At 51.7% G+C, this 19,655-nt stretch overlaps 10 protein-coding genes across 10 annotated transcripts; 5 read left to right on the forward strand and 5 right to left on the reverse strand.

Moving 5' to 3' along the window:
* Positions 1-933: 933 nt before the first annotated feature.
* On the forward strand, positions 934-1,287 carry N7474_002148 (uncharacterized protein; the record flags this gene model as incomplete). The annotated part of the gene is made up of 1 exon (XM_057193563.1): positions 934-1,287. The coding sequence occupies one exon, from the start codon at positions 934-936 to the stop codon at positions 1,285-1,287; it is 354 nt and encodes a 117-aa protein (XP_057058516.1).
* A 762-nt stretch (positions 1,288-2,049) lies between these two features.
* N7474_002149 (glutathione S-transferase) lies at positions 2,050-2,981 on the forward strand (the record flags this gene model as incomplete). The annotated part of the gene is made up of 4 exons (XM_057193564.1): positions 2,050-2,104; positions 2,152-2,228; positions 2,281-2,694; positions 2,751-2,981. The coding sequence occupies 4 exons, from the start codon at positions 2,050-2,052 to the stop codon at positions 2,979-2,981; spliced, it is 777 nt and encodes a 258-aa protein (XP_057058517.1).
* Positions 2,982-3,290: 309 nt separating this feature from the next.
* On the reverse strand, positions 3,291-5,248 carry N7474_002150 (glycoside hydrolase family 47 protein; the record flags this gene model as incomplete). The annotated part of the gene is made up of 4 exons (XM_057193565.1): positions 3,291-3,440; positions 3,494-4,185; positions 4,242-4,862; positions 4,966-5,248. 4 exons carry the CDS (start codon positions 5,246-5,248, stop codon positions 3,291-3,293), a joined length of 1,746 nt encoding a protein of 581 aa, XP_057058518.1.
* Positions 5,249-5,946: 698 nt separating this feature from the next.
* N7474_002151 (uncharacterized protein) lies at positions 5,947-6,975 on the forward strand (the record flags this gene model as incomplete). The annotated part of the gene is made up of 2 exons (XM_057193566.1): positions 5,947-6,287; positions 6,354-6,975. The coding sequence occupies 2 exons, from the start codon at positions 5,947-5,949 to the stop codon at positions 6,973-6,975; spliced, it is 963 nt and encodes a 320-aa protein (XP_057058519.1).
* A 326-nt stretch (positions 6,976-7,301) lies between these two features.
* Positions 7,302-7,535, reverse strand: N7474_002152 (uncharacterized protein; the record flags this gene model as incomplete). Its single annotated transcript, XM_057193567.1, has 1 exon — positions 7,302-7,535. The coding sequence occupies one exon, from the start codon at positions 7,533-7,535 to the stop codon at positions 7,302-7,304; it is 234 nt and encodes a 77-aa protein (XP_057058520.1).
* A 3,378-nt stretch (positions 7,536-10,913) lies between these two features.
* On the reverse strand, positions 10,914-11,838 carry N7474_002153 (cell division control protein 14; the record flags this gene model as incomplete). Its single annotated transcript, XM_057193568.1, has 2 exons — positions 10,914-11,521; positions 11,577-11,838. The coding sequence occupies 2 exons, from the start codon at positions 11,836-11,838 to the stop codon at positions 10,914-10,916; spliced, it is 870 nt and encodes a 289-aa protein (XP_057058521.1).
* An 860-nt stretch (positions 11,839-12,698) lies between these two features.
* Positions 12,699-13,797, forward strand: N7474_002154 (FPP/GGPP synthase family protein; the record flags this gene model as incomplete). Its single annotated transcript, XM_057193569.1, has 2 exons — positions 12,699-12,985; positions 13,044-13,797. 2 exons carry the CDS (start codon positions 12,699-12,701, stop codon positions 13,795-13,797), a joined length of 1,041 nt encoding a protein of 346 aa, XP_057058522.1.
* Positions 13,798-13,996: 199 nt separating this feature from the next.
* On the reverse strand, positions 13,997-14,816 carry N7474_002155 (Smr domain-containing protein; the record flags this gene model as incomplete). Its single annotated transcript, XM_057193570.1, has 3 exons — positions 13,997-14,566; positions 14,628-14,728; positions 14,783-14,816. 3 exons carry the CDS (start codon positions 14,814-14,816, stop codon positions 13,997-13,999), a joined length of 705 nt encoding a protein of 234 aa, XP_057058523.1.
* Positions 14,817-16,570: 1,754 nt separating this feature from the next.
* On the forward strand, positions 16,571-17,790 carry gpaA (guanine nucleotide-binding protein subunit alpha gpaA; the record flags this gene model as incomplete). Its single annotated transcript, XM_057193571.1, has 4 exons — positions 16,571-16,688; positions 16,743-17,085; positions 17,137-17,693; positions 17,747-17,790. 4 exons carry the CDS (start codon positions 16,571-16,573, stop codon positions 17,788-17,790), a joined length of 1,062 nt encoding a protein of 353 aa, XP_057058524.1.
* Positions 17,791-18,448: 658 nt separating this feature from the next.
* N7474_002157 (uncharacterized protein) lies at positions 18,449-19,512 on the reverse strand (the record flags this gene model as incomplete). Its single annotated transcript, XM_057193572.1, has 2 exons — positions 18,449-19,303; positions 19,357-19,512. The coding sequence occupies 2 exons, from the start codon at positions 19,510-19,512 to the stop codon at positions 18,449-18,451; spliced, it is 1,011 nt and encodes a 336-aa protein (XP_057058525.1).
* Between the last annotated feature and the right edge of the window lie 143 nt (positions 19,513-19,655).

A 19,655-nucleotide genomic window follows, 5' to 3' on the forward strand; every position in this document is an offset into this window, starting at 1 on the left:
TAGGAAGGCAGCCGATCAGATCGGAGATGCAGCGTTGTAAGAGGCTGATGCATTGCGGATCGACTGCACATTTGTCATGGAGGATCGACTGCACAGCGTGTACTTTTCCCACCCCCACGGCCGCGGGAGCACTTGAACAGGGTCTCAGCGGTCTTACACGTCCAGGGTTGTGCCCGGCTGGAGATTTTCCAGACCGCAGATCCTGACCCCCCTCCCTCCATTGAATTTTATTTTATTTTTATTCCTGGTGGCGTGGGCGGCCTCAGCTGAACCTCGCAGGCGATCCAAAGATGGCCCGGCTCGTGGCTGACTGGAATGGAAGGCCATTTCCCGCTTTGTTGCCATGCGCAGGCAGCCACGGGCAATGTTCAGTCTGTTACGCGTTGACTATGTGACGACTATACGTTCCAGAGCGAGTGGGCGAATAACGCCCGATGGAGTATGATCCTCGGATCGCCCATTGATTCTTTAGTTTACTTTTGCCTGGCGAACGATCGTGTCACCCCGCCATTTCTTTTTTGGTTTGATGTATGTTGCGAACCACGCCATCGTCAGAATGGACTGGTAGTATTTGATCGATCTGACTGGACTTCTTTATAGTCCCATCCACCATCCACTTGTGTAGCCCTCTCCGATATTTCTTCCTGCTTTGCAAACCCTAAGTCTCAGGCCATTCTGACCAACCAGCCGTGACCCGTCCACGGTCTCTCCGACTGAGAACCGAGTCACTCACGAAAGGACCGGAGCGGGCAAACCATTAGGGCTGGGCTGGCTCGATCGGAAACGCCATGAACCCTTAACACGCCACGCGATCTCACTGCCTCCCTCTGCTATAGTCATCCTATAGCTTCTCATCCACACGCTATCGAGACTAGCCAACCGGCGAACCAGACGAGCAGTCAGCTATTCAACCTCGTGGTTCCAGACATCAACATGGACAAGCCTAGACGTTTGAAGACCACACCCCCGCCGCCCTCTGCACTGAATGTGCTGCGGCCACTATCGGAGAATGGCTCGTTCCCAAGCAGTGGAGCTATCGCCGCGAAGGTTCGCGAGCAGAAGCAGATCGCAGACAGCAAATTGACAGCGGGTACCACAAGCACCGTGAAGGATCCTGCCCAAAAGAAGTCTGATGCTTCGACCGCCAAGACCCGCGCTGACACCGGGTTTTCCATGTCAACACCGACGACCTCGGTGCAGAGAAGAACCGAGACCGTTGCGCAGATGTACGACATCGACGAGAAGGGAGGACGCACTTGGCGGAGGCTTATTGTTGAGTATAGTTAAGTTTTTCCTGCTTGGCTGGGCGGATTGCTTTCTGGGTTAGCTTTATCCTTTGTCATTTTTCTTGGGTTTTTGGCTTTTAGTTCAGCTCGATGATGTTTTCATGATATCCACGAAGCAAGCAAGCAAGCATCGTCTACTAGGAGTCCTTGAATTAGCGGGTGGTCTGGGAGGCAGATTGTCTTTATTTTCTTGTTCTTCTTATTCTTCCTTTCTTTCTTTTTTGCAAGTTTTCTTTTTTACTTTTGATGCTTTCTTTTGTCGAGGTTGTGTATACGCAAGGCAAGTATGGAGATGCTGTGCACGCAATTGCCTCCTTATATTGTCATGCCATTAATCGCAATCTATCCACTGTTTAAGATGGCGTGCTTTTATGTCGCTGAAGATAAACATCTTAACTTAGAGACAATCTCGCCTATTCTCGGAGTAGCCTTAGTGACTCTCTACGCCTTCTCCATTTGTAAGCTGACAGTGCCAAGCATTAGTTAGCTGAACCACCGTCCAGAAAGGAGGAAGACCGTCTTACTTGACATATGTCGGAGCTTTCCCTGTCAGCCATTCATGGCAGACGTGCAGAATATCGTAGAACTATGCGCGAACTTTATTCTCCAATGAAAGTGAAAGCATAGAGAAGTTTATCAAGCTGAGGTTTAAGTTACGGCACACTGATATGGTGAGTCATCCACCGGATGGATAAGTACGTAAAGAACCCGTTCTCCATCCTCGACGTCCCTGTCAAAAATTAAAGTCTCCAGAGACATCATCATGGCCGACCAGGAACCCGATTATCATTTCATTGGCACCTACACCCGCTATTCTAGTAAGGTACACCCGCACTGTCGGATACCTATCACTAATATGCCCTAGGCTGGACTGCGCGGGTTGAAGCTGTCCTGGAATACTTCCATATTCCGCACACCAGCCAATTCGTGAAACTTTCCCATGTAAAGCTGTCGCCTGCTATGTGTATATTCACATGTACTGATGGATTATTAGGTGAAAATTGTCTCTCCAACCGGATTTGTCCCCCTGTTAGAATGCCGTTCCCTCGGCTCTACTACAATCGGTGACTCGCTGGCGATTTGCGAATTTCTCGCTGAATCTCATCCTGAGCTGGACCTTTGGCCTCGAGACCGTCAGCTTAGAGCCTTGGCCCGTAGCGCCGCCGCACAGATGCATTCTGGCTTCCCCGCGCTGCGAAGCTCGTTCCCCGCAAACTTCCTCGCCCGGTATTCGGGTAATATCCCAATTCCCGAGGAGGCGCAAAAAGATGTCGAGCGTATCTTGACCATCTGGGATGAGACCCGGAAATGTACCCAGGAACGGCTTGCGACGCTGGGAGAGGTCGACGAAGGGTTCCTGTTTGGTGGGTTTAGCATCGCCGATGCGTTTTTCTGGCCGATACTCTGGGTATTGTTTTCTATGATTCAGAATTTTGTTTGATGGTGATTACTGATGATCTCTAGCGATTCCGAACGTACAACATCCCCCTTGAGACTGCGAGCCAAGATGCTCTGGCCTGGATGGCAAAAATGTGGAATGATCCGGTGTTCCAGGCGTTGGGGGAGAGGTACTATCAGCAAGCTAAGGACCCGGAGACTCGTGTTGCGCATTACGATGATATCTTCCGCAATAGGAGCGACGTGCAGTATAGCCAGTTCCCCGAGGACTGGCGGTTTTCTGTGTCTGGAAAGTGAAGAAGTGAATTTCCCGATATTCACCGAGCATATCTTCTAGGAAAAGAATCTAATCCAATCCACAATCACCTTGCTAGAGCCACGTAGTACCGTTAAGCCAGAAAGATCACTTTGACATGCCAAAAAACAATACATAGTAGCGCACATAGTTGAGTTGACCTTTACAAGCGTACTCTTGCCTGCAAGAAATTTATAGATATTTTCGACTGTTTCACAGTTTCACTTGGACCGGTTTCCTCTATTTATCTCTAGCTCGTCGGTAGATTTCCAATGTTAACAGAATATTGTCAGATTGGCCTTGTAAGGGCCTCAAGAATGTTGCCTGCGTTTCCAACCCGTCTGAAACTTGGTTTGATTGAAGCGAGGTAGCACATGGGCCTCCGTGTTGAAGACAACTTCGGTGAGTGGGAGATATTCCCTGGGAGAAAACAGTAGGTATAGATACTTCAAAGTCTCGGCCTGCATGGAATTAGTATGTAGGTTGGCTACTTATAAAGGGTCTGCTTCCTTACCAGCCAGAAACTTTCCATGTTGTCCCGTTGCGTTGGCGGGACCTTAGTAACGTCGTTCAAGGATGTGTATCCTTCCCCGTCAGCCACGATTGTGTGTTTCTGGAACGCCTTGAAGATCTCCCAGCCCCATTTTCGGTAGATAGGGTCTTCGGTTACCCGAAACATTAAGAAGAGACTTTCGACCGTCTCAGGGCGTTGCAAGTTGTGAGCGTCCAAGGGCTTGATAATGAAGTCCTTCTTCCACGAGGCTTTGTCATTCTTGCTTCGAGGTCGGGGAGACGACCCAGGCACCGGTCGTAGATCGGCTTCGTCAGCTTCAAACCAGGCAATCTCTGGAGAAAGACCAGAATCAGTAACCGCATACATTGCCCAACAGGTCTTCATGAGTTCCCGCGCCAGGGTCATTTGCTGTTCCTTTTGCGAATTCCAGCTGGGCAACTTGCGTGCTTGGCGCTCTGTCAGTCCCTCAGTAGCGCCGATCGCAATCGAGCCAGGCAAAAAGCAGACGAGGTGATCCATTTTTGGAGACAATGGCCCGCCAATGCCCTGCGGAAGCTCGGCGATAAATTGGAGCTTGGAATGCTTGGTAGAGGTAACCAAGTGTTTCTGGATGCCGGCCAAAGCCTCTTCCCACATCTCACGGTAGATGGGTTCTTGTCCGGCGGTTTGCAGGTATTGCTTCACCAAATATTCTGTAGTCGCATAAGCATTTGTTTGGAGAAACCATCTGGGAGTAATGAAAGCGCACCGTAGTATGAATCACCGCGGCTTCCGAGACGAATCTCATTGTACCTAAAGGCTCCTGTATCCGGATGTACGAAGATAGGCAAAAGGCCGTCCGGCATGCGATGATCATCAATGACCTTCATGACGTGCTCGGCTTTGCGCCAGTAGAGCTCTTTGCCCGTAAGATGCGCCAAATATTTCATTTCCAACTGGAGAGTAGTGGCTTCGGCAGTCGACGAAGCTCCACCGTCAGCGTGAGATGGAAGCCCTTGTCCTTTCCCAATGTTGACACTTGCGTATGGAATCCCCGAATTGGTCTCGTACGCATTTAGTAGTCGGTCTGCCAGGTCAACGGCCTTGGACATGTAAACATGATCCCGGCGGGATGAAACACCCGGAAGCTGAGTAGACAAGTAATGGGCGGAGAGAAGCCCCCCGAGCATGCGGATGGTCGTCTCGAAGGTGTTCACATCCTGGTCTTGGTTGTATGTCAAACCCCTGTGAAGCCATTTGCGGGCATCACTAAGCTCGGAAGTCAAATTCATGATCATCAAAGTATCCAAGCTGTCGACTATGATCCATCCTAGACCACTGGGACTCATTTGTGAGCCGGTCTTTGAGATTGGATGGAAACGATCCTTTCCTACATGTAGACGTTAACATGGCTGTTCTGTGTATTTACTTCAAATAAAACAATTCAAAATAGCGGGCTATGGGTTGATAGAAGCAGAACTGAATAAACTTACCCCAGGCATACTTAGCGTAAGCATCCCAGCTTGTGACGAAAGCCTCCTTCACCTCCGCCCGATGGCTGTCCCAATAGTGGTCTTTATCGATGGGCCGAAAATAGTCCAAAGCTGTTTCCGCACTCGGCGTCCCAACGAAGCACCCAACCGCCAGGGCCAGTAAGCCAGTGAGGACCGACTTCCATGCCCAATTGGGGCCAAGCGAGACGCGCCATTGGGAATTCTTAGAATTCTGCGGGCGCCGCGGGCGCTTCTGTTGCCGCTGTGCGCCTCCTGGTGGCATGGTAGGCTATTGGGAATTAAGGAGGGTGCAGAGGATGACACTGTCCCAACAAAGAATTCCCCAAGGCTCTCTCGTGCACAAGTGGGGGTTCTGACATATTACGGAGCGTCAAATCAGATTCCACCGAGAATTGGGCTAAAATATGGCCCCCACGATATAAGGGGTCGCGAGCGGTGAAAGACCGGCGAAAAAAACAACAGAACTACAGTGGTGGTCCATAAGTCTGAAACCCGTTACGCGCTTAGGCGCTATGTAGAGAGTTTCAGACTTTTGTCAAATAAATCAAGAAGCAACCTGCCCTTGATGTCCTATCTGCTGTCCTAATCTCGCGACGGCGTATTGAAACTTGACCTGACTCGCGCCGACTCGGTAGTTTCTCTTGGCCCTCCTCGCGGCCTGGAGTAAGAATGATCATTGGCCACATCCTACCCCATCAAGCGTAGCCAAGACGACTATTCTGCGCTAGCGTGAGGCACGTGGCGCATTGATCTTAGTGCTTAGAGGCCAATTCCCGAATAGATTGGGGCTCAATCAGGGGTGGTGGAGACTGGCGTTAAATAATGCTCACTACGTGCCATTGTGCTTGTTGACATGAACTTTCTTCTATCAGATTATCATCAAATACCGAGACCTTCATCTTGACCAGCCTTGGGTCTCCAAACCGTCACTACCCCAGATTGAACCCGTTCCGGCATGTGATGTCAAACACACTCTATCCCGCAGAGACGCACAGTGGCACTGTCACTTCGTTTATCCCCCTGACCACAATCTGGACAGCCCCGGCAGGATGTTCAGGCTCATTTCGTCTCGATGGGCCGAGTTTGATGGCATTCGACCCTGGCTATGGACTTGATATCAACACAGACGTGATCTGCGACCCTCCAGCGATGACAACGTGGTGGGAGCAAGGACTACTAGGCGGCGGCGGGGCTTATAAAACGGAAGTTAGCATCGGGCCGCTCACATGTCCCGATGGCTATTCAACCGTCGCATCTTCGGTCAAAGATGTGTCTAGTACACTGGCTATGTGCTGCCCTGGGTGAGTCTTACTTTTGACCTATAGTCCCGGGGCAACCAGTTTTCGCTGACCGGAAGATCGCTGTAGCGGGTACTATCTTGAAGGTGGAATCCCGGGCCAGATTCAGGGAGACTGTCTGTCTGACGTTTCTTCTGGCATGACTCTAACCTACGGTTCGACGTCGTATGACGATCCAAGTTCGTGGCACATTGTCACAACCACTTTGGCCAGCCATTCAACCGTCGGCGCGATTGCTATTGAAGGATGGAACATCAATGGCCCCAGAGCAGTCACCTCAACGCCAGCGCCTCACAGCACAACTGCTAGTACGACTACTACTACTTCTATTACCAACGCCGACGCTACTGCGAGTACGAGCACACATGTCAACGCATCTCTGAATGCCGATACGGGTACGGGTACGAGTACAACTGGCTCTGCATCCGGGAGTAGTGGTCTTAGCACTGGCGCCAAAGCGGGTATCGGAGTAGGAGTTGGAGTTGGAGGTATCGCCTTGATAGCCTTCTTGATTTGGTTCTTTTACAATCGTCACCGAAAGGAAAAGAACAGCCCCATACCAGAACTTCCGGTTCCTAATTCATACACATCCACACCACCACCGCCAGCTATGTCACAAGCGACTGAGGGGGCTTCTTCTGCGCCTTCAGAGCTTCCAGGGGCCAGAATACCTACGGAGCTAGAGGGATAATCTTGGACATTCCTGACCTTCTGATTCGAAAGTACATAGCGAATTCACATTGATACTCTTTTTTGCCTCTATGCATGTCCCCCAATTCTTCAATTTCCACTCCATGAGCGCATGAGACCGGCAGGTAGCTGTACTAACGTACCCACATGCATAATAAGGGAGTTGCTACACCACATCTATAGTCCTCTCTACAATTGAAGCAAACTTGTGTCGGATCGAGTTCTTCTCTTCGCGTCAACGCCACTTTCTGGCTATCCCAATGCTATGTACATTCCCCTTGTCCGTACCAGATCACTTCTTCTCCTTGCTAGATCCAACTGTCAGTATTAAGATTCAATCGTTCGATCGTCATGTGTGCACATACCCTTGGCCTCGGCGCTGGCGGCGGGGGTTGTCTTGAGCCGCGCGCCCCTCCTGGGAGAGCCCCCGGGCCCAGCAACGAACCCGGTCCTGCTCCTCGCGGGGAGCAGGACGGGGGCGTCCCGAGGAGGTGGGGGGGGGTTGGGGGCATGGGCGGGAGCGGACTCGCGGATGGGGTGAGCGGAGCGGGGGGCCAGCATTGGGGAGGGCGGGACGGGCAATCTGCCCAGTGCGAATCAAGACATCGCGCCAGAAGGCTCTGTCTCCTCGTTCACGGAGTGATTTTCTTCAAACTTCAACCACCTAGCCCAAACTGGGCAGGCGTGCGACTTGTGTCCCCAGTTATTGCAGACTTCTTCATGTCAACTTCCCGTATAAAGATATTCGATACATGGGCATGTACCATAGCACAGCATGCGCTGCTAATTGTACATATTAACATATCGAACAAAAACAGATAGCAGGATGTGTAGTACTCACCACCTTGCCGACCTTCTTGGCCGGAGGGGGGACCCCACCCCTGGCAATCGGACGGCGGGTTCTTCCCAGTGGGGGGCCCACCGGGCGGGCCGGTGCCACCGGGGGGTGGCGGACATGGTGTCAGTCATTTAATCTAACAGCAGATGTTAGTATGTGTAGATGCGTATGCATATGTGTGTGTATCATAGAGAGTGGGATAGAAATTTGCAGAGGGTATTGCAGAGGGTATTGCAGAGGGTATTGCAGAGGGTATTGCAGAGGGTATTGCAGAGGGTCTTGCAGAGGGACGGGCAAAGTTGCAGAGACAGAGGGAGATGGTGATGATGATGGAGATGGAGATGTAGATGAAGACTTACGAGTGGTGGGAGGGAGGGAGAGACTGGTGGTGGTGGTGGTGATGTTGATGTTGCTGTTGTGGGAGGAAAGAAGAAGGAAGCGAACGCACAAAGATTCGAACGAGTCACTACCATTGTATTTATACTGCCTGGCATTCACTATCAGGCTTGCAGATCACTCCACATGTAGATCCCGCTATCAGGTGACAAGATAAGTGGATTGACCAATCAGCCGAGGTTCTGGTCAACGTTCTACAACGACCAGACTAGAGACTCGAGCTTCTTCACACATTCGTTGATCTTTCATGCGTAGTTTAGATTACGTCTCTGTAACAGATCGATGTGCTTAGCCGCATGGGCCTAGTACTCTATATTTTTTTTTATTTTTATTTTTTTTTTGAGAATTGCATTCGAGCTATTATAGACGCGTGGATCAGATGCATAAAGTGGGACTCGCGATGGAACTACCGGTATTTACAAACCTTTCCCCTAGGGACCAGATGAAATAGGTGAGATGCCTCACATCTTCTCTGATTTTTTATGTGCCCCTTAATTTATGTCTTTGTTAAACATCGAAGTCCCAACCCACACCCTGAGGCGGATATCCCAGCTTTTTCAGAATTTCATTCGAACTTTTCTAGATACGGGCATCAGAAGCTCAAGTGGAGGCGCGTCCTTAAGCTAGTGGTATCCGCACTCTTTCTTTTCTCGAATCCGTCAATTGTTTCGTTTGACCTCTGCCCAAAGGTTTAGATTAAAACATTCGGGCTCCACGCCCCTTAGATTTCATCTATAAATCCGTGTTATCCTACTACTTGCAGCTATTGAGGCCGCGTAGCTGATTATTCTGCTTTAAGATCCTATCTAAATGCCATTCACTTTGCCTACTTATCTGTTGTCATCAATTCCCTATCTCTCTCCTACCTCTAAGAACCACTACTAACTTCTATGTTATTAAGACAACCGCTACCTTCTCATACATACCTACACGCGTAGGAAGAGTAGCAGCCGACGCTACTTATGTCCTCTAATGAGCACCTCTGTTCTACAATGTTCCATAGCAATATGATCTCTTTCAAGGAGCAAAAGCACTCAAGTCTCTTTCTTCCACTCAAGGGATACGTTCTACCTTTTGAACAAGATATGGATAGCGTGAAGCAAGCGTTTGGGAACAAGACAACGCCTGTCGTGACTTTTTCAACTTCCAACATGTATGCGCGCCAATTTCATGCTACAAGATCTCTTCTCGGTCCTCGCTTTCCAGGTAGCTTAGTCCCTGATGCCATCGCTGGTCGAGCTAGAGTTATATGTCGTCTGCATTCATTCTACATTGTTTGTTGATATCCATCATTTATGCTTGCTTCGCTATTGCGTAGCCCCAGCTCTTGTTTTCTTTAGCGATATTCTCATTCGCTTCCTTCAGTAAAAATCCAGAATCCAGTTGCTCTTTTCCTCTTAGCCTGTTTTCCTCTACGAACTATCACGAGACGTTCACTCTTTGGCAAGACAACTGCCTGTTTCTACGCAACCCAAGTCTTCCCCTGCTACAGAATCCCTTAATACCCTAGTATATGGCTCAGAACCAGTCCGTCCTAAGAAATCAATTGCTGCATAACGTGCTGGCTCGTGTTTTCTGAGCCTTTCGCCTTCGCGACAGCCTCCCTATGCTTTTCTACCTTGAATTGCGTGACAAAATTGTTTTCCATGGATTCACAGACACAAATTTCTTCTCGGCTGGTACAGCTAATGACGGAGGAGGTCGAGATTGTAGCGGTAGGGGCAGCCGCACAATATAGAGCCACAATGTAGCCTCGAGAATAAGCACAAGTCCTGACACAGCTACAAAAGCCTTCTATACACTAAGAAAACGGCTGTCGGCCTAAAACCCAATTCAAAATTAGCACGAAGAGTAACCTAATTAGCAAGGATCAGTACCTAGGCGATTCTTTCTGTTACTATACTATCCGAAATGAAAAGTATGTCTCCTACTCGCATTTGATACAGACGATACTGGTAGTTATTATTTTAGGCTTCATCTCTTCTCTAATATAGCTGTTTTTCTGGTATCGGACGAAAGATATATCTAGGAGCTAAGTCTAGGTTATGTGCGTGAAATGGTTGTGGTATAGGCCCTTCATCCCTTCATCGGTCAACAAGATGCGCTAGGCATGATAATCCTAGAACTGGATGAGAATCATCATTCTTAGTGATCCGAATAACTTTAGCTCATTTAATGGAAACCATTGTAGTTGCTAGATAAGGATGAATGGTTCGGGGAATAAATCCCAGTAGCTCGGGCGCACTAACTATATACGGCAGCAATACCATGAAGTGTCGGACTAGTAGTGTTATCGTACAAGATCATATTGTAGTGAACTAAAAATATCACAATGAAGAATCATACACAATCATGTCGCCATAAAGAGACAGAAGGAAAATATCCAAGGCCAGGCAAGGGGCCTAATCGAGAGGTCGACACAATTCCAGAATGGAAGAAAAGCAGAATCGGAGAGAATGAGGAGGCAAAAGAAAGGAAGACAGGAAAGGGAATGGCAAGAAGGCAGAAAGCATCAATCTTGAATCACATATCACGCCATTCGGGCGGACAAAAGCATCACTCGAAAGCTCGTGAAGAAAAGAACAAAAGGGGGAATAAGAAGGGAAAAAAGAGTCAAGTCACCGAAATTAACGGAAGCGGTCATCGCACACAATAGCAATCATCACGGCTTGGAATGGGTCATCGCCATGAAACAAAAAGGTCGTTTAGTACACCGTTGCCCCGAACGGGGCAGTCTCCTTGAGGTCCTCAACGAGGTCCTCCACGTTATTCAGGTATCGGCCCAGCAGAGCCTGTTTCTCGTCCGTTGTGCGCGTGTCACGGGGCATTTGCTTGCCGCCCTCACTGCCGGGCCTCGAGCCGTGCGGGTTTCTCGAGAGTTTGCTGGGGCTGCGCTGGAGGCCGGGAGAACTGGCGCCGTTGGCAAGCACGGGCGTCTCAGGCATGAGATAGAAGTACAGGAACTCGACGAGCTTGAGCTTCACCTCGCGGGAGGTGGCGCGCTGCTTGAACAGAGAGGTCACGGTCAGAAGACCATCGAGGTTCTCAAAGGTGCGCGTATTGGCGGGACAGTCGAGCAGTGCGGTGACGAGGGTGAGGAGCGTGGCGGACTGGATGGCTGGGCAGTTGATTGGGTCCAGGAGATCGAGGAGAAGGTTCATGTAGATTTCTCGGCAGAAGAGAGTGCGCGACGGCGGGTGCAGGAGGAGCGCGCCTTGGATGAGGTCCAGCGTGCAGACGATGAGCATATCGTTCGTGCCATTGCTGCCTCGTCCGAGGAGGTGTTCAAGACAGGCCACCAAGCGCATGGCCACTAGAAAGAAAAGATCAGAAGGTCGCGCGCACAAAACTTGGAACAATCAACATACCGTTCCATTGGAAGCTTTCCTGTAACTTGAAGAATTCCCGAAATGCCGGATCATCGCGCAGCTCAGAGAGGGACTTGGGCACCGGCTGCGGCGCGTCAAAGGAGAGCAGTGAGCGCCGCCGGTCCGCAGCTGCGGCGGAAGCCCGGGACTTGGACAGACATATCTGCGCCAGCAGGCCCTCCACCTGGCGCAATCCTTTGCGGATCTTGCTGGGCTCGTAAGACGAGAGATAGTCAAACGAATGCGCCAGCAGCGTCTCCATGGGTAGAGATGTGCAGAGGGAGAGGGCTAAAGCTGCGCAGGGGAACACCGGCGCAATCAAAACGAAAGAGAGAGCAAGGCTGGCGGGCGCATATCCCTTATCAAATCATACGAAGGGTGGTCCGTGTCTGACGATGAGATGAGATGGATCGGGTTCAGCTCCGCCACGGAGGTAAATAAAGATGGTTGCCGGGACGACGCCGGGCCACTTACTTCCTTCTTTGTCTCTGCCTTGATTGTCCCTTGCACGATCGTCCGCGATGGCGTCAGAGACTGGAGTCTAATGTTGTTAATTATAACTAGCTGGCTAGATCCTGGCTTTGAACCTGTCTGGCTTGTTACCAGTTGCTATGCGAAGGATGGCTGAATTTATTTCATCTCCGATGCGCCTCCGCTGGATCTCGTAAACAGTGGGGCATTTCTGATCTCGGAACTGCCGATGGACCCTCATCATCCTTTGCATGTGTTTCAGCTCGCTCAGTCAGACACACCCAGCAACACCCGTCCAGCCACCTTTGCCCCCGTCGGTACATCGTTAGGGCTTGGTTCCTTACCCGTGCTTAGTCACCCGCCCGCTGCGTCATGGCCTGCCTCATGATCCCCACGCAACAACATGTGCAAGTGTGACCTCGTCTAGATCATTTGCTGCTCGTGGCGCTCGAGCTAGTATCGTTCTAGTTCGTATGCTGGTGCCTGCCCGGCGTCACCTACCTCGCTCTTCCCCCTCCGAAAAGAGCTGTTTCATCCCTACAAGCGAGAGCCCAGGCATCCAGCATGAGCTCTTCCTTCCAACCTCCCGGCCCTGTCCCCCCACGAACCAGTTCCGTTAGCGCTACAAACGGCCCTGTCCACCGACGAACAATGTCCACCACCGAAGGAGAATCGCCGTCGACTCGTCCCGGGGTGCCGGCGAAGTCCAAGCACCGGCGCAACAAGTCCAGCGTCGACGGCACAAAGCACAAGCATGGGACGTGGTCGCCGAAAAACGAGAAGATCGTGCTGGGTCCCTACGACTACATGCATGAACACCCGGGCAAGGATGTGCGTCGCCAGCTCATCGCCGCGTTCGACTCGTGGCTTCAGGTTCCGCCAGAGAGCCTGGCAATCATCACCAAGGTGGTCACGATGCTGCACACGGCATCGCTGCTGTAAGTCTTTTTTGTGTTTTGTCTCGTTTCCCTCACTGACCCATCGGATGACCTGCAGAATCGACGACGTCGAGGACAACTCCGTTCTCCGACGCGGCATCCCCGTCGCGCACAACATCTTCGGCACCGCGCAAACCATCAACTCCGCCAACTACGTCTACTTCCTCGCCCTGCAGGAAGTCCAACGCCTGAACAACCCCGTCGCACTCGATATATACGTCAAGGAGCTCCTGAACCTGCACCGCGGTCAGGGCATGGACCTCTTCTGGCGGGACACGCTCACCTGCCCAACGGAAGACGAGTACCTCGAAATGGTGGGCAACAAGACGGGCGGACTCTTCCGCCTCGCAGTCAAGCTGATGCAAGCCGAGAGCACCACGGGCAAGGATTGTGTGCCGCTCGTGAACGTCATGGGCCTGATCTTCCAGATCTGCGATGACTACTTGAATCTGTCCAACACGACCTACACCCAGAACAAGGGTCTCTGCGAGGATCTGACCGAGGGCAAATTCTCATTCCCGATTATCCACAGCATCCGCTCCAACCCCAATAACCTGCAGCTCATCAGTATCCTCAAGCAGAAGCCGCGCGACGAGGAGGTGAAGCGCTATGCGCTGCAATATATGCAGAGCACGGGGAGTTTCCGGCATACGCGCGAGGTGGTGCGGGAGCTGCGCGATCGTGCGCTGTCGCTGATTGAGGTGATTGATTCGACTCCAAGGATTAATGGCGCGGGGGATGGGCAGTTGGTGCGTGGGATGGTGGAAAAGATTGTGTCGACGACGCTGGTGGACTCGGAGGAGCAGGAGTAAGTGTTGTTGTTGTTGTCATCAGAATGGGCCATGGAGTTATGATGTTTCGGATGAATCGTTTGATGATATACCCTCAATATGTTGAATGTTTGAATTTTTGGTTTGCCCATGCGCATTGGAATTAATGGAAATATGTTTGTTGCTAAAATAGCCAGACTAAATCTCTATGTAAACCCCAAACACCTTGAAATCCTCCAGTTTACATAACCACGCAGCAAGCCTTCTCGAGCTTGCGCATGACCCTGGGCAGCACCGCATTAACCACTTGCTCCACCTGGTCCTGCTGTTGAGGCTGCTGCTGAGGATGGTGCTGTTGACCGGGGTATTGCTGGTGGGAGGGCTGGTGCTGGTGCGACGACGAAGGCGGCATGACCGCCGCGCCGCCAGTGAGGTTGATGTACATGCGACCGGCGTTCTCCTCAGTGGAATACTGCAGGCCCAGCTCACGGCAGACCTGCTCGACGCGCGGCTTTATTTTTTGGACGTGATTGGCACTGTGGTTACCTTTGCCAACGATAACGTGAAGGTGGTTCTGCCCATGCGCCTTGGCGTACTTGATGCGCTCCTCCAGGATATCCTCGGCCTCCTCGACGAACTGGCCATGCAGATCGATGGTATCGGCCTCGACGCGCCCCGGCGCGTTGTTCTCCCGGAAAATGAACTCGGAGGCTTGCTTGTTGTACTCGTCCATCTTGCGCCCGTGCGCCTTGCCTTCCTCCGACAGGTGTTTGGCGCCGGCGCCATCGCCGCTCGAGTATGCCTCTTGCGACTGGTTCCGATCAACATCAGTGACATTTTCGACAGGTCGCGGTCAAAGGGTATCAACGTACACGCTGGAAACACGAGTTGCGCTTCGAGGCCTCCTGACGCGCGAGATCGCGGAGCCGGTCGTACTCCGCCTCGGCGTCACTGCTTTGATCGTGGTTGAAGGCTTTTTTTTACAGTCAGACTCAAACGGACAATAACAATGCAATGATCAACGTACCCCGCGGGCCCATGTAGGCCATTTCGTGTGACATGGTTGCGCTTGCTTGAGAGTTCAAGGGGTAGTAGGTGTGGGAAAAGACAATCAATAAAGACGCGGAGGGGGAGAAGCTTCGGGTGGAGCCGAAAAATCAGATCAGATCGGAGCGACCAGGGTTCTGCAATTGGGGGAGAACCATGGTAGAACACACGGTAGAACAATACGGCAGAACATCATGGTCCGCAGTATGTACTCCGTAGTACTCCGCATGGCGCATTGTATGTATGGTGATAGTTCATGGAGTATATTGCACTAGCAGGGTTGGGTTCTCGATCTCGATCGACCAGGCGACACACAGTGCTTCGGGCCACTAGTACTTGCTTGTTCAGCATGGAGGTCCCCTCTGTCAGGCCCGCCAATCCTTCATCCTGCGGAGATAAAAAAATTCAATAGCGCGAGGAAGTGACGGTCAAATGGGGCCATCGGTCGGCCATGCAAACAGGAAAAGCGCGCGGCAAAAGAAAACGGCTAGAAGTCACTAGCTGGTGGGTCGGGGATGCCGACTGTGCAGAACATCGTCACACTCAGGGGAAAGCATCCTGGCCGAACCGAAGATGACGGACTAGTGGATGTGACAGGGGCCCTTGCCGTCATCCAGTGTCGGGGTGGTGGTGGTTGTGGACCAAGCCCGCTGCAGGTTCCAGTCTGCCACGCCTGTGTCGCACTCGGAAAGAGTCAAACATATTTCCTTCTGGAAGACTGATGATCCTCCAGCCCTCCAGCCCTTTTCTCTTCCCCACGCCCAATGTGCCTGAGGAGTAGCTATAGTTAGAGTGTCTCGGGCACAAGTATTGTAGTGACCGTTCCCCACCCAGGCGGCGATCTGCAGGATCCATTAAAAATTCCCCTGATTCGGGCGTGGTCAGGGGGTTGCACTTTCATCAGCATCATAGTGCATTGGAGACTGCTCGTGCCGCTGACGGATTGCGTATGGTGATGATGATGATGATGGACTGGAAATAAAGAAGACTGACCCGAGTTGTGAAGAATAATGAAGACCGAAATACAGTACGAGGGACATGTCATTGGCCCAGCTCTGTTACTGCCCCCACTCCTGGCCCCCAGCCAATCACACCGCTCAGGCCGGATGGCCAAACGGACCGTGTATCGGGGGCGTAAAATACCACCTTTCCCAGCTTAACCCGGGTTAAGGTGGGAAAATACGGTTCCCTGCTGAAAAGTTGCTAATTTCCCTTGCCCCCTCTTCACCTTCCCCCTTGCCTCTTGCCTGGTATCCTATCCTTCCCTCCTCCAAACCTGCCCGCCTCGCCTGGTCTGAACTCTTCCTTTTCTCCTTTACCTTTTCGGAATTGGAATTGTTGCTTTTCTTCACTACTCTCCTTCTTTTCTTCCGGCTATCCGACGCTTCTCTCCTTTTCGGGCCCCTATCGCCACCCCCGGTATAGCACTGCCCAGTCTAGGCTTTACATTCAGGTGTGTGAGGATCTCCTCTTTCCCTCGTGCTGGTGTGGTCTTGAAACCGCATGCGTTGCCGTGACAGCCTCCTCCGAATCCCCTCCTTGCAGCGCACTGTCGAGGCCTGCCGTCGAATCGTCAGCGGGGAGCTTGTACCACCGACGCACCTCTCCTTGACATGGTTTCGTCGGGGAAAGGGAAAAAAGAAACTTGATTGCTGACATTGGCCGTTTTCCAGCCCCGATCAGCTAGTTCAAGCCTCTCGCTACTGTGATATTCCCTCTGGTTTTTGACCATTACTTTCGTTGATTCGACCCATCCACCACCGGCAAAATGGGTTGTGGAATGAGCACTGAGGATAAGGAGGGGAAGGCCCGGAACGAGGAGATTGAAAACCAGCTCAAGCGTGACAAGATGCTGCAACGAAATGAGATCAAGATGCTGCTGCTCGGTAGGATGGATTGACACCCTCCATAATGGACGGACTGTGCTGATAACAGTGTAGGAGCCGGAGAGTCAGGCAAGTCGACGATTCTCAAGCAGATGAAGTTGATCCACGAGGGCGGATACTCGCCCGACGAACGGGAATCGTTCAAGGAGATCATTTACAGCAACACGGTTCAGTCGATGCGGGTGATCCTCGAGGCGATGGAGTCTCTCGAGCTGCCGCTGGAGGACCAGCGCAATGAGTATCATGTGCAGACCGTCTTCATGCAGCCGGCCCAGATCGAGGGCGACAGCATCCCGCCAGAGGTTGGCACCGCCATTGGTGCCCTGTGGCGCGACAAGGGTGTCCAGGAGTGCTTCAAGCGGTCCCGTGAATACCAGTTGAACGACTCCGCCAAATAGTGAGTAGCGTGCGTGTGTGACAGTCTTTTTCATTCCTGACAACTTTTTAGCTACTTCGATGCCATCGACCGTATTGGCCAGGCCGACTACCTCCCCACCGACCAAGATGTGCTCCGCTCTCGTGTCAAGACCACCGGTATCACCGAGACGACCTTCATTATTGGCGACTTGACCTACCGGATGTTCGATGTGGGTGGTCAACGGTCCGAGCGAAAGAAGTGGATCCACTGCTTCGAGAATGTCACCACCATTCTGTTCCTGGTTGCCATCTCCGAGTACGACCAGCTGCTGTTCGAGGATGAGACGGTCAACCGTATGCAAGAGGCGCTCACCCTGTTTGACTCGATCTGCAACTCCCGCTGGTTTGTCAAGACCTCGATCATTCTCTTCCTCAACAAGATCGATCGTTTCAAGGAGAAGCTGCCCGCCAGCCCAATGAAGCACTACTTCCCCGACTACGAGGGCGGTGCTGACTACGCCGCGGCCTGCGACTACATCCTTAACCGCTTCGTGTCGTTGAACCAGGCAGAGCAGAAGCAGATCTACACCCACTTCACCTGCGCCACCGATACCACCCAGATCCGGTTCGTCATGGCCGCTGTGAACGGTAAGCTTTGTCTCGATCCTTCACTGAAATACACTCGCTAATAAATGCTGCAGATATCATCATCCAGGAGAACCTCCGACTGTGTGGTCTGATCTAATTGCTCTTTCCCGTGTCGAAGTGTCGAATCTAGATCGCATATCTAATCAGGCCGACCCCATGGCGCGGTCAAAATCCTCATTCTTCCAGATTCCGGCGTTTTTTTTTTTTTTTTTTTGTGTCTTCTTCATTTAATCATCATTCCCTTCGCCACGATTAAGCAACATCGGCTCAATTTACTTCTCAGTCACCACCTTGCCGATATCCTCTACGACGTCGAGCCGGAAAACCTTTCTTCGTCTGCTGCCCCCTCAGGCCCTTGAGTTTCATTTTATCTGTCCTTTATTTTATTTTTTTTTTGATTTGAATGCTGGATATCCTATCATCTCTTTTTTTGGTTTCCCTTTTGCCTCTCCCAATTCGTTTCTGTTTGTCGCTGCTTGTATGTAACCATACCGTCAACCCTCCCCATCATTTCCTTGGTCTCGCGTCCGTTGGAAGCCTCGCGCGACCATCTGGGCATTGGGCACGGGGAAGAAAGGGCAGGATCCGCGGGATTTTCATGTCTCTTCTCATGTGTCATGCCAGGTCGGTCGTTGGGTTATCGTCTGAATTCAGGAATTTGAATCAGGGCTTCTGATAGACTTGTCTTTGTATTCATTATGTAGTTCATGCTTCGATTTTTATTGAATTGCTCAGGGTATATGTGACGGCAAAAACTAAAAGCGCAACTTCGGTCCAACAAAGACAATCAACACGGCCACCAGCCACAGCCCAAAGATCCACGCATACAGCATCATCCGTCCCCACCACCCCTTTCCCTCCGTCATGCGCCGCAGCATCCCCATTCGCTTCCCCGCCGCCTCCATCGTCGTACTTGTCTTGTCAATCCCCTGCACTGCCCGATCTAGTACCGACTTTTCGCTTTCCAGCGTTGTCTGGAAGGACTTTGACGATGCCTTGAGCTGGCCGGCCAGCGAGAGCAGCGAGCTCGTTAGGTCCTCTTGTTCCAGGCGCGCTGAGGAAAGATCTTGCTCTGCTGTGGCGAGGTTGTCGGGTGGTGGTGGTCGTGAGGACGAGATGCTCGCTCCTGTTGCTTTTGCTTTTGCGGCTGTTGTTGTTGATGGTGGCTCGTAGGTGTTATGTCGGTGGCGGAGGGTGGAGGTTGGGGGTGTTGCTGTTGGAGGGGCAGCCGTTGTAGATGTAGTTGTTGGGAGGACAGTGGTGTCGGGAACCGGTATATCCCCTTCTGATTCCACCTCCTCTTCAATGTCTTCGTCATCCTCGCCTCCCCTTTGATCGTGTATCCGCACCCGCTCTGGGTGACCTGTCGATGGTATCGAAGAAACAACCTTCTCCGCGACAGGCTTAGAAAATAAAGTTCCCCATTCTTCCTCATCCTCGTCTTCATCTTCTGCGCGATCCTCCGCCTCGTCCAATACACTCTGCATGCGCTTCAGCAGTGCCCGATCCCGCGCTATCTCCAACTGAGCGTCGTGTCTCCGGGCCGGCGGTTTTAGTTGAGGCAGCGAGCGCTCGAGCTGCGTGAGGAGGGTGCGGGCATAATCGACATTCTAAGTTTCCTTTGTTAGATTTCCCCTTAATATAGTGAGCTCCCTGCTCGTACCTTGCTCACGCGCATGCGCTGGTACTCGGATCGGCGGAGGGTGTTGTGGTCTGTCGCCGGGGAAAGCAGGTTGTGCTCTAGTCGGGTGAAAAGGCGAGATAAATTGAGGAGGCTGAGTTGGAGGGGGTCCCCTGCTGGGGAAGCGTATGCGGCCATGGCTGTTGGGGAGGAAGCAGGCTAAGTCAAGGTGTACAGTTGTAGAGGTGAGAGGATCAGGTGACCCATCATGAAGAACCTCAGGCCTCAACTCATCTCTCTCTTTCCATACAACATTTGATAAAAAGCATTTATAATTAACT

The sequence above is a fragment of the Penicillium riverlandense genome (assembly GCF_028828495.1).
Source record: "Penicillium riverlandense strain IBT 135883 chromosome Unknown utg000001l_segment0_segment0, whole genome shotgun sequence".
Taxonomy (NCBI): domain Eukaryota; kingdom Fungi; phylum Ascomycota; class Eurotiomycetes; order Eurotiales; family Aspergillaceae; genus Penicillium; species Penicillium riverlandense.